The sequence below is a fragment of the Coregonus lavaretus genome, assembly GCF_964263955.1.
Source record: "Coregonus lavaretus genome assembly, chromosome: 14".
NCBI lineage: Eukaryota > Metazoa > Chordata > Actinopteri > Salmoniformes > Salmonidae > Coregonus > Coregonus lavaretus.
The window spans coordinates 14831441-14844818 of NC_140001.1; the positions used below are offsets into that span (position 1 = coordinate 14831441).

Here is a 13378-nt window from a genome sequence, read left to right on the forward strand (position 1 = left end):
GCAAAAGGAATGGCTAATAAGTCTGGCTACACATCTGACTGGCTGACTTACTGCACATTGAGAAATGATGTGAAAAATAAGAAGAAACTATTGTGAAGCCAAGATCAATGATATAAAAAAAACTTGAGTACTTTAAATGAAATGGGGAGAAAGACAAATTAAACTCCATCTTTCATCGAATCAGATGGCTTATTCATCACAAAACCATTTGATGCTGACAATTATTTTAATGATTACTTCATTGGCAAAGTGGGCAAACTTAGGCAGGTAATGCCAACAAACAGTGAGCCATCGTACTCATGCATAAAAAAACAAATAATGAAAGAAAAGCATTGTAAGTATGAATTTGATAAAGTTAGTATGGGAGAGATGGAAAAATAATGACAAACCTCCTGGCATTGACAACTTAGATGGAAAGCTACTGAGATGGTAGCTGACTCTATAGCCACTCCTATCTGTCATATCTTTAATCTGAGTCTAGAGGAAAGTCTTTGTCCTCAGGCCTGGAGGGAAGCAAAAGTCACTCCGCTACCAAAGAGTGGTAAAGCGGCCTTTACTGGTTCTAACAGCAGACCTATCAGCTTGCTGCCAGCTCCTAGCAAACTGTTGCAAAAAAATTGTTTTGACCAAATACAATGCTATTGCACTGTAAACAAATTAACAACATACTTTCAGCATGCTTATAGAGAAGGGCACTCAACATGTACTGCTCTGACACAAATGACTGATGATTGGTTGAAATAAATTGATAAGAAGAAGATTGTGGGAGCTGTACTGTTAGATTTCAGTGCAGCCTTTGATTTATTGACCATAACCTGTTGAGAAAACGTGTGTTATGGCTTTCCAACCTCTGCCATATTGTGGATTCAGAGCTTTCTAATAGAACTCAAAGGGTTTTCTTTAATGGAAGCTTCTCTAATGTCAAACATGTAAAGTGTTGTGTAGCGTAGAGTAGCTCTCTAGGCCCTCTACTCTTTTCTATTTTTACCAATGACCTGCCACTGGCATTAAACAAAGCATGTGTGTCCATGTATGCTGATGATTCAACCATATAAGCATCAGCAACCACAGCTAGGGAAGTCACTGAAACCCTTAACAAAGTTGCAGTCTGTTTTGGAATGGGTGGCCAGTAATAAACTGGTCTTGAACAGCTCTAAAACTAAGAGCATTGTATTTGGTACAAATCATTCCCTAAGTTCTAGACCTCAGCTGAATCTGGTAATGAATGGTGTGGCTGTTGAGCAAGTTGAGGAGACTTAATTACTTGGTGTTACTTTAGATTCTAAACTGTCATGGTCGAAACATATGTACAGTGGAGAGAACAAGTATTTGATACACTGCCGATTTTGCAGGTTTTCCTACTTACAAAGCATGTAGAGGTCTGTAATTTTTATCATAGGTACACTTCAACTGTGAGAGACGGAATCTAAAACAAAAATCCAGAAAATCACATTGTATGATTTTTAAGTAATTAATTTGCATTTTATTGCATGACATAAGTATTTGATACATTAGAAAAGCAGAACTTAATATTTGGTACAGAAACCTTTGTTTGCAATTACAGAGATCATACGTTTCCTGTAGGTCTTGACCAGGTTTGCACATACTGCAGCAGGGATTTTGGCCCACTCCTCCATACAGACCTTCTCCAGATCCTTCAGGTTTCGGGGCTGTTGCTGGGCAATACGGACTTTCAGCTCCCTCCAAAGATTTTCTATTGGGTTCAGGTCTGGAGACTGGCTAGGCCACTCCAGGACCTTGAGATGCTTCTTACGGAGCCACTCCTTAGTTGCCCTGGCTGTGTGTTTCGGGTCGTTGTCATGCTGGAAGACCCAGCCACGACCCATCTTCAATGCTCTTACTGAGGGAAGGAGGTTGTTGGCCAAGATCTCGCGATACATGGCCCCATCCATCCTCCCCTCAATACGGTGCAGTCGTCCTGTCCCCTTTGCAGAAAAGCATCCCCAAAGAATGATGTTTCCACCTCCATTCTTCACGGTTGGGATGGTGTTCTTGGGGTTGTACTCATCCTTCTTCTTCCTCCAAACACGGCGAGTGGAGTTTAGACCAAAAAGCTCTATTTATGTCTCATCAGACCACATGACCTTCTCCCATTCCTCCTCTGGATCATCCAGATGGTCATTGGCAAACTTCAGACGGGCCTGGACATGCGCTGGCATGAGCAGGGGGACCTTGCGTGTGCTGCAGGATTTTAATCGTAGTGTGTTACTAATGGTTTTCTTTGAGACTGTGGTCCCAGCTCTCTTCAGGTCATTGACCAGGTCCTGCCGTGTAGTTCTGGGCTGATCCCTCACCTTCCTCATGATCATTGATGCCCCACGAGGTGAGATCTTGCATGGAGCCCCAGACCGAGGGTGATTGACCGTCATCTTGAACTTCTTCCATTTTCTAATAATTGCGCCAACAGTTGTTGCCTTCTCACCAAGCTGCTTGCCTATTGTCCCGTAGCTCATCCCAGCCTTGTGCAGGTCTACAATTTTATCCCTGATGTCCTTACACAGCTCTCTGGTCTTGGCCATTGTGGAGAGGTTGGAGTCTGTTTGATTGAGTGTGTGGACAGGTGTCTTTTATACAGGTAACGAGTTCAAACAGGTGCAGTTAATACAGGTAATGAGTGGAGAACAGGAGGGCTTCTTCAAGAAAAACTAACAGGTCTTTGAGAGCCGGAATTCTTACTGGTTGGTAGGTGATCAAATACTTATGTCATGCAATAAAATGCAAATTAATTACTTAAAAATCATACAATGTGATTTTCTGGATTTTTGTTTTAGATTCCATCTCTCACAGTTGAAGTGTACCTATGATAAAAATTACAGACCTCTACATGCTTTGTAAGTAGGAAAACCTGCAAAATCGGCAGTGTATCAAATACTTGTTCTCTCCACTGTATACCTAACAAAAATATATTTTTTAAACGCAACATGCAACAATTTCAAAGATTTTACTGAGTTACAGTTCATAGAAGGAAATAGGTCAATTTAAATAAATTAATTAGGCCCTAATCTATCGATTTCACATGATTGGGTGGGGCACAGCCATGGGTGGGCCTGGAAGGGCATAGGCCCACCCACTTGGCAGCCAGGTCCACCCACTGGGGAGCCAGGCCCAGCCAATCAGAATGAGTTTTTCCCCACAAAAGGGCTTTATTACAGACAGAAATACTCCTCAGCCCCACCGTCCCCCTCCTCAGACAATCCCGCAGGTGAAGAAGCCAGATGTGGAGGTCCTGGGCAGGCATGGTTACACGTGGTCTGCAGTTGTGAGGCCGGTTGGATGTACTGCCAAATTCTCTAAAACTACATTGCAGTCGGCTTATGGTAGAGAAATGAACATTAAATTCTCTGGCAACAGCTCTGGTGGACATTCCTGCAGTAAGCATGCCAATTGCACGCTCCCTCAAAACTTGAGACATCTGTGGCATTGTGTTGTGTGACAAAACTGCACATTTTAGAGTGGCCTTTTATTGTCCCCAGCACAAGGTGCACCTGTGTAATGATCATGCTGTTTAATCAGCTTCTTGATATGCCACACCTGTCAGGTAGATGGATTATCTTGGCAAAGGAGAAATGCTCACGAACAGGGATGTAAACAAATTTGTGCACAACATTTTGAGAAATAAGCTTTTTGTGCGTATGGAACATTTCTAGGATATTTTATTTCAGCTCATGAAACATGGGACCAACACTTTACATGTTGCGTTTATATTTTTGTTCAGTGGTTGTAAAGCTGGGGAGAGGTCTGTCCGTAATAAAGAGATGCTTTGCTTTTTTGACACCACAAGCCACAAAGTGAGTCCTGCAGGCTCCAGTTTGATCTTTTCTTGATTATTGTCCAGTCATATGGTCAAGTGCTGCAAAGAAAGACCTAGTTAAGCTGCAGCTGGCCCAGAACAGAGCGGCACGTCTTGCTCTTCATTGTAATCAGAAGGCTAATATTAATACTATGCATGCCAGTTTGTCTTGGCTAAGAGTTGAGGAGAGACTTACTGTGTCACTTCTTGTTTTTATAAGAAACATGAATGTGTTGGAAATTCCAAATTGTTTGCATAGTCAACTTACACACAGCACTGACACACACACTTACCCCAGCAGACATGCCACCAGGGGTCTTTTCACAGTCCCATGGTCCAGAACAAATTCAAGAAAACGTACAGTATTATCCAGAGCCATGAGTGCGCGGAACTCCCTTCCATCTTTGTGGTCCTCTGTAGCTCAGCTGGTAGAGCACGGCGCTTGTAACGCCAAGGTAGTGGGGTCGAACCCCGGGACCACCCATATACAAAAAAAAAAATGTATGCACGCATGACTGTAAGTCGCTTTGGATAAAAGCGTCTGCTAAATGGCATATTATTATTATTATTATCTTATATAGCACAAGTGAACAGCAAACCTGGTTTCAAAAAACAAATAAAGCAACACAACACCTCTCTCCCTTGTGACCTACTTGTTGTGTGTACAGTGAGGGAAAAAAGTATTTGATCCACTGCTGATTTTGTACGTTTTCCCACTGACAAAGAAATGATCAGTCTATAATTTTAATGGTAGGTTTATTTGAAAAGTGAGAAACAGAATAACAACAAAAAAATCCAGAAAAACGCATGTCAAAAATGTTATAAATTGATTTGCATTTTAATGAGGGAAATAAGTATTTGATGCGGTGAAGTTGTCCTGTCCCCTTAGCAGAAAAACACCCCCAAAGCATAATGTTTCCACCTCCATGTTTGACGGTGGGGATGGTGTTCTTGGGGTCATAGGCAGCATTCCTCCTCCTCCAATCACGGCGAGTTGAGTTGATGCCAAAGAGCTCCATTTTGGTCTCATCTGACCACAACACTTTCACCCAGTTCTCCTCTGAATCATTCAGATGTTCATTGCAAACTTCAGACGGGCATGTATATGTGCTTTCTTGAGCAGGGGGACCTTGCGGGCGCTGCAGGATTTCAGTCCTTCACGGCGTAGTGTGTTACCAATTGTTTTCTTGGTGACTATGGTCCCAGCTGCCTTGAGATCATTGACAAGATCCTCCCGTGTAGTTCTGGGCTGATTCCTCACCGTTCTCATGATCATTGCAACTCCACGAGGTGAGATCTTGCATGGAGCCCCAGGCCGAGGGAGATTGACAGTTATTTTGTGTTTCTTCCATTTGTGAATAATCGCACCAACTGTTGTCACCTTCTCACCAAGCTGCTTGGCGATGGTCTTGTAGCCCATTCCAGCCTTGTGTAGGTCTACAATCTTGTCCCTGACATCCTTGGAGAGCTCTTTGGTCTTGGCCATGGTGGAGAGTTTGGAATCTGATTGATTGATTGCTTCTGTGGACAGGTGTCTTTTATACAGGTAACGAGCTGAGATTAGGAGCACACTCTTAAAGGGAGTGCTCCTAATTTCAGCTTGTTACCTGTATAAAAGACACATGGGAGCCAGAAATCTTTCTGATTGAGAGGGGGTCAAATACTTATTTCCCTCATTAAAATGCTAATCAACTTATACGATTTTTGACATGCGTTTTTCTGGATTATTTTGTTGTTATTCTGTCTCTCACTGTTCAAATAAACCTACCATTACAATTATAGACTGATCATTTCTTTGTCAGTGGGCAAACGTACAAAATCAGCAGGGGATCAAATACTTTTCCCCCTCACTGTATGTACTGACATGCATGTGTAACTGATAGACACACACGTTAATGTTTTTAAATGCTAAGAAAATAAAAACTAGCTGTTTGCAGATGTAAGAAAGACAAACTTAAGAAGCAAAGTGAATTGTCATCAACATTGTTGCATGTGCTGCAATGACCATGCAGACTGAACGCAAGTGTCTCGTGGTTGAGAAACAACAAATGCACTCCTTGAGTGACAAGGAGCGGGGCAAGTCTGTGTGACAAGCAGCATGGAGAGAGAGCGAGCGGAGAGAGATGACTCAAGTAGCGAAGTAAAATGGACGTTACATACGGCGTATCACATTTAACAAACCAAACATTCAAATACCATTATAGAAGGTAAAGTAAAAACCCAAACCGGTCCATGTATCAATACCAGTATATCATAAAATACGGTATACTGCCCAGCCCTATGTAGGGGTATATAGTAGAGTAGGTGTAGGGGTATACAGTACCTTTAGAGTAGTGTAGGGTTAGTGGTATATAGTAGAGTAGGGGTAGTGGTATACAGTAGAGTAGGTGTATATAGTGGTGTAGGGGTAGTGGAATACAGTACCTTTAGAGTAGAGTAGGTGTAGGGGTAGTGGTAAGCGAAGTAGCAGACATCGTCCTTGTGGTTGAAGATCATGCTGAAGGTCATGGTGTAGTAGGACTTTCCCTTCTGACCGCCTGCTGCTATCGAGCTCCTGGAGAAGTGGTTTCTGGGTAAAAGGTTGAGAAGTTCACAAAAGCTTGATACAATAACAAACAGAAACCTACAAACACATTCACATTCACATGACATCAGTATCTACGGAAGTGACCAACAAGTAACCTATTTCATGGCCCTGTTCAAATACTTAATACTACAAAATGCACCCTTCCTTCCTCGCTTCCTTGAGGTAAGCACAGACCTATAAGTGATAGGATAAGTGAAAGCAAAGTTACAACCCTATTACTTTCACCACACTAACCAATTTAGATCTGTGGTTACTTCAAGGTACAGGTCGGAAGGATGCATTTCTAAAGTATTGGAACGGGCTCATTTCTCCTGACAGGTGCACTACTTGTCCAGTGGGCTGTGTGATACTGCCTCTGCTGGTGGGGTGAGGGAGGACAATCACACCTACTTGTAGTAACAGATGTCCGTTCCAGTGCGAATCCAACGGGGCCTGCCGCTAATGGCCTCCTGAACAGAGTACATTAGCACCTGCATACCTGCAGACAGTACCAAGGAGACATTCATTCCATACACACAGCAAACTGAATTAACATTTCTATCTAAACACAGAAGCTTTTGCCAAACATTATTGGCTAAATAATGCAACAAAAATGACCAAGTCAGTCAGTGACTTACCGTAGTTGAACTGGCTGTTGGACTTTTCACAGTTGATGATGTTGAAGCGATAGGGGGCTCCCACGCGCATGCCGCTCACCTCAAAATAGAACCATTGGTGGTAGTGGTTACTATTGATGTCGGAGTTTAGGACCAGGTCGTACTCAAACCTGGAACACACACAGATCACATCAGCTCAACCTTTAAGCAAACCAAATGGCCCATACATGTGGGCAAAGACACAATTGAATACAACAACTACTATTACATTAACCAGCTCCTGATGTTTTATTATATTGAATTAACCCTTTACAGTCATGGGAATTGGCCTATATGGTTAGGGCAAAATTAAGAAATATGAGAAGCATATGCATAACCATGGTAGCAATTGAAAGGGAACAGTTTGGAGATAATGGCAAAATTATTCAGTTCACCTGACAAGACTGAATCCAAACATTACACTGTTGATTTTATGTGCATTTTACATTTACTGTACTTTTCGCCGCATTTGTTGATAACGTAATCTGAAAATACTCCGGATACATTCAGTAACATGGTAAGAATATTCCTGGATAATGTGGGGTAGGTGCAACATAAGACAAAAACAATGATAAGGGTTTGAGTGAGAGGACTAACTGGTATCTCCAAGGGGACACACACCTTTCCAAAGTGTGCACAGTTCCTAAGCAATTTCAATGCACTTTTATGACTCAAAAGAAGAGTCTTCAACTATAAGGTAAACATTTTTTTAGCTCTCCTAGCTGTGCTGTTGAAGAACTAGAGCAAGCACACTTGTAGTTGTTTTGTTTGGAACACAACCCTGCATCCCAGCCTTCACACAATTACTGTTGTTGTTTACACAATCCAAAACCGGTCCATTATAACAATCGCAATTTGGGTCAGATGGGCATGATTTCAAAGCTTGTTCTATAGACCCCTTTCTGTGTTTGCAAACATTGCCGCATGAGGGCGATGTGCGCAAGTTGGTTGCAGAACAAGGGGAAGTTCTTATAGAACGCCAGCAAAAATGCCTCTATTTACATGTTGGATTATTTAGGATTTTAAGGCTCGTATGAATGTCCTGCTTAATATAATGTTTGCGTCATCGTCGCAAATCATTTGCATTATACTTTTTAACAAACTTTGACTTCAACCATTAAAATGGCTCTTTGTAGCAAAAGCTAGCCAATGAGCGTTAGCATTCTAGCTAACAAGTGCATCCAAAATGGTTATTTTGCAAAGACCACAACCAAATACACTGCTCAAAAAAATAAAGGGAACACTTAAACAACACAATGTAACTCCAAGTCAATCACACTTCTGTGAAATTGTCCACTTAGGAAGCAACACTGATTGACAATACATTTCACATGCTGTTGTGCAAATGGAATAGACAACAGGTGGAAATTATAGGCAATTAGCAAGACACCCCCAATAAAGGACTGGTTTTGCAGGTGGTGACCACAGACCACTTCTCAGTTCCTATGCTTCCTGGCTGATGTTTTGGTCACTTTTGAATGCTGGCGGTGCTTTCACTCTAGTGGTAGCATGAGACGGAGTCTACAACCCACACAAGTGGCTCAGGTAGTGCAGCTCATCCAGGATGGCACATCAATGCGAGCTGTGGCAAAAAGGTTTGCTGTGTCTGTCAGCGTAGTGTCCAGAGCATGGAGGCGCTACCAGGAGACAGGCCAGTACATCAGGAGACGTGGAGGAGGCCGTAGGAGGGCAACAACCCAGCAGCAGGACTGCTACCTCCACCTTTGTGCAAGGAGGAGCAGGAGGAGCACTGCCAGAGCCCTGCAAAATGACCACCAGCAGGCCACAAATGTGCATGTGTCTGCTCAAACGGTCAGAAACAGACCCCATGAGGGTGGTATGAGGGCCCGACGTCCACAGGTGGGGGTTGTGCTTACAGCCCAACACCGTGCAGGACGTTTGGCATTTGCCAGAGAACACCAAGATTGGCAAATTCGCCACTGGCGCCCTGTGCTCTTCACAGATGAAAGCAGGTTCACACTGAGCACATGTGACAGACGTGACAAAGTCTGGAGACGCCGTGGAGAATGTTCTGCTGCCTGCAACATCCTCCAGCATGACCGGTTTGGCGGTGGGTCAGTCATGGTGTGGGGTGGCATTTCTTTGGGGGGCCGCACAGCCCTCCATGTGCTCGCCAGAGGTAGCCTGACTGCCATTAGGTACCGAGATGAGATCCTCAGACCCCTTGCGAGACCATATGCTGGTGCGGTTGGCCCTGGGTTCCTCCTAATGCAAGACAATGCTAGACCTCATGTGGCTGGAGTGTGTCAGCAGTTCCTGCAAGAGGAAGGCATTGATGCTATGGACTGGCCCGCCCGTTCCCCAGACCTGAATCCAATTGAGCACATCTGGGACATCATGTCTCGCTCCATCCACCAACGCCACGTTGCACCACAGACTGTCCAGGAGTTGGCGGATGCTTTAGTCCAGGTCTGGGAGGAGATCCCTCAGGAGACCATCCGCCACCTCATCAGGAGCATGCCCAGGCGTTGTAGGGAGGTCATACAGGCACGTGGAGGCCACACACACTACTGAGCCTCATTTTGACTTGTTTTAAGGACATTACATCAAAGTTGGATCAGCCTGTAGTGTGGTTTTCCACTTTAATTTTGAGGGTGACTCCAAATCCAGACCTCCATGGGTTGATACATTTGATTTCTATTGATCATTTTTGTGTGATTTTGTTGTCAGCACATTCAACTATGTAAAGAAAAAAGTATTTAATAAGATTATTTCATTCATTCAGATCTAGGATGTGTTATTTTAGTGTTCCCTTATTTTATTGACCAGTGTATAATCTTAGCGACTGTTCAAGCAAGAATTAAAACATAATTGTAAGCGTATGAGAACCCCAAAAAGTTATTTTGTTTAGAAGTATTAAAAACATAAATCTAGGCTGTTGAATGGGCGCAGATGGTGATGGCTTTCTTACTGCCGCCAAGAGTCGCGCGCATCTGTACCTGATGTCAGTGTCGTGTACTGGAAAAGGGTCTATTGCCAACATGACTAGCTAAGTTATAAAATACGATATTACAGTGTTAAGCTTTCATAAGGTAATTCAGAGAAACAGATCGTAATTTGTGTGAATAGAAATGAGTCAATGCTTTATTATCTAAATGTTGAAAGTGCGTGGTCGATGGAGAGAAACAAAATGGTGTTGTGGAAAATAACCACTATACTTTATTAAAAATCAAAGGTCTTACAGAACTTTTGTTGCATCAAGAATGACTTTATTTTTAATTCAACAAAGCCAGGTCAATCTGCAGATTGGAACCCCCTCTTCTTCTCTCCCTCCATCTTATATAGTGCCCTCTTCAGTTTCCCGCTCTTTTATTGCTCCGCCCACTTCCTTTGTCTCTGAGGGCGGCTAAATTCGACTTTCATTAAGTTCAGAGTACTACAATCAATCAATCCTTATCTTGCAAAAACACTCATGGTTAGTTTAAACTCTGTTCAACCCAGGCTCTTTTCACTGTGTTTGAAGATAGAAACAAAAGGCCCAAGCCAGTTTCAGTCTCTGATATAATAAGACAACCATGGATCTAAGTAAGAGCAAGCAATCTGACCCTAGTGTGCGTCTGTATGTTGTTGTTTGTATGTGGATGCTTGTACTGTAAAAAATACCCACCCAAAAAAACAAAGGAGTCATGAGTGCATTCAGGTGCGTGTGCCGCAGCACATTTTCTTAACGATAAACAAACAGGCTCATTCTGTTCAGAACAACCCAGGGTATGACGCCATGTCATCTTGTAACTGTACATCAAACATAGTGATAATAAACATTGACACTGTATAGGACATGGTTTTATGAGATGGAAATGTGAAGTGCACATTTGGACTCACGAATAATTGGCTTGCTTTTACGACATAAAAGCAGTATTTATTATAATCCTCAACGTCTCATCTTTCAAAATACATAGTCATCTTAATTTACAGCATTTCCCCCTCACTCCAACAACAAAACATTTGCAAAAGTTGCCCAATTAGCGGGAGGGATCGGGGCATCATCTTGTCGCGCTCTGTGCTCAAGTTCAGAATGGCTGTCAGTCAAAACCCATACAGCGCTGTGAAGCGCAGAGCCAGAGCTCTGACTTCATGTATAGCATGCTACTGTACAGCCACTACGTTCCAATTTAAGTGCCCAAATCTGCCATTTTGAACCCATATATGAGTGTAAAGGGCTACATTAATAAAAAAAAATTAACAATGGGATACAATGGACACAACACTCACTTTCTGACTTGAACTGCTTTCCTCAGGTTGCCAGACTCAAACTGAGAGTTGAACTTCAGAGATTCGCCGTCGTCAACCACTGGACAACTGAAACACACAGGGCCCACACCGTGAGACACACACACCACACACAAACACTCCTAGTTCCCTGGACTGACGATGTTGCTCACCTCTGTATGTCCAAGTCGTAGACCACTTTATCCAGGATGTCGTTGGGGTGGATCAGTCTCTCAATGTCCTGGAAGATCTTAGTCCTGTAGGGGGGCAGAGGACTGAGTGACATCATCATCAAACAGCAGCAGCAGGGGAGCCCACTCTGACAAAACACTCCAACCCTTCACTCAGACGAGCCACCCAACTACCGGAAATCATCTTTAGTGGAAAGACGAGACACTAAGCGATTTGACTGTTGGCAATGAACCAGCAACCGTCAGGCTACTGTTCCAGCTCCCTAATGTAAAACAACAGGGGGGGGGGGGGGATGCCAAACAGACATATAGAACCTAGATCAGTGTCTAGGGGTCTCACCTCTGCACGCCGTAGACCCTCTCCAGGATGTGTTCTCGGAAGGTGGGCGCCACGTGGCCAAAGTAGTCCGGGTAGGCCACCTCGGAGTACTGTGGCACAGAGCGCGTGCTCTTCACCATCTCTACATACAGGTCAGGGTCGTGGAGCGGCAGGAGCAAGGCCGTGTCCGGCACCTCCAGCACTGCCCCCTCACCTCCCTCCTCCTCAGCCCACTCCTCCGCTAACATCTCCTGTCCCCCTCCACCCGGTCGGGCAGCCACACCCCCAGCCAGTAGGGGGGGCTGTCTATTGTGCCTGTTGACCCCTCCTCCTCCACCCCCTCCCCCGCCCTGAGGCCCAGCCCCATCCAGGGACACCCGTTCCAGCCCCTGCACCAGCTCCTGCTCCAGCCCCGCCCCAGGGTGGGGTCGGGTGTGGGTGTGGTCACAGCAGCCATCTTGGTCCTTGGTGATGTTGATGGTGTCCAGGTCCAGGCGAGGGACTGGGGCCGGATGGGGGCACTCCCCCTGAAGGGTGGCAGCAGTGGGGTGTTTCGGGGGCAGGGCCTGGGAGGTGGGAACGATGATGGGGCGGTGAGACTTGGGAGCTGCTGGGGTGGCCGTCACACCTCTCTTTGGGTTGTCAAAGTTAAACACCTGCATAGACACAAAGGAGATTGAACTTCAGGACTACAGGCAGCTTTCTGATCACTTACCACAGTGTGGTCCCCAGGTGAAAAACACACTTCTGCAAGTTTTAAGATGGAATGTTGAACATGGGGGCGGCAGATAGCCTTGAGGTTAGTGCGTTGGGCCAGTAACCAAAAGCAAAAAGTAAGGGGGAAAAAGTAAGGAACATGTTTGTCGGCCCTGCATTAAAGACCATAATTGGTTAAAGAATAAAAAAGTATACCAGTTTCATTTAAGGACCAAAAGATTGACAGCCGTCCCATATAGATTGCAAAATAGTTGGGAAGAGATTTTTGACGTACCGATTCCATGGCACATGGTTTATGAGCTGATACGCAAAATTACGCCGCATTCAAAACGTATAATTTTTCTATTTAAATTATTATACAAAATTCTTGCAACCAATAGAATGTTATTAATATGAGGGATACAACCTTCCCAGCTCTGCAGATTTTGCTGCGAAGAGACAGAATCATTAGATCATTTGTTTTGGTACTGTCCATTTGTAGCTTGTTTTTGGTCACAGGTCCAGAAATGGCTGAAGAATTGCAATATTTACCTGGAGCTAACCCTGCAGATAGCACTACTGGGTGATCTGAAAAGTCATAGTCAATTGATCAATAATATAATAATACTTTTAGCAAAACATTTTATTTTCAACTTACAATATGTAGAAACAATAAGAATAGAAAGGTTCAAACTTTTGTTAAAAATCACAGTACAGTTGAAAAATATATGGCAAATAGAAATCCAATATGGATGGTGTTAAGAGATAGATGGGAGGGGTTGAATGGAGCTGAAGGTTGGGACTAATAACAAGATAACTAATGTAAAACATACTGTGTCCATAATATGCATGTTAAAAGTTAATTTGTGGAATTTCTTTCCTTCTTAATGCGTTTGAGCCAATCAGTTG

At 43.8% G+C, this 13378-nt stretch overlaps 1 protein-coding gene across 1 annotated transcript in view; it reads right to left on the reverse strand.

The window, feature by feature from the left end:
* The window catches only part of agtpbp1 (ATP/GTP binding carboxypeptidase 1), a 59345-nt gene that overhangs the window by 24005 nt on the left and 21962 nt on the right, over window positions 1-13378 (reverse strand). Inside the window, exons 15-20 of the mRNA XM_084176264.1 lie at window positions 11795-12429; window positions 11437-11520; window positions 11267-11353; window positions 7016-7164; window positions 6789-6876; window positions 6236-6380 (exon numbers count right to left, since the gene is read on the reverse strand). Of these exons, the coding sequence (XP_084032390.1) occupies window positions 6236-6380; window positions 6789-6876; window positions 7016-7164; window positions 11267-11353; window positions 11437-11520; window positions 11795-12429 (1188 nt within the window). The remainder of the gene's footprint in view (window positions 1-6235; window positions 6381-6788; window positions 6877-7015; window positions 7165-11266; window positions 11354-11436; window positions 11521-11794; window positions 12430-13378) is intronic.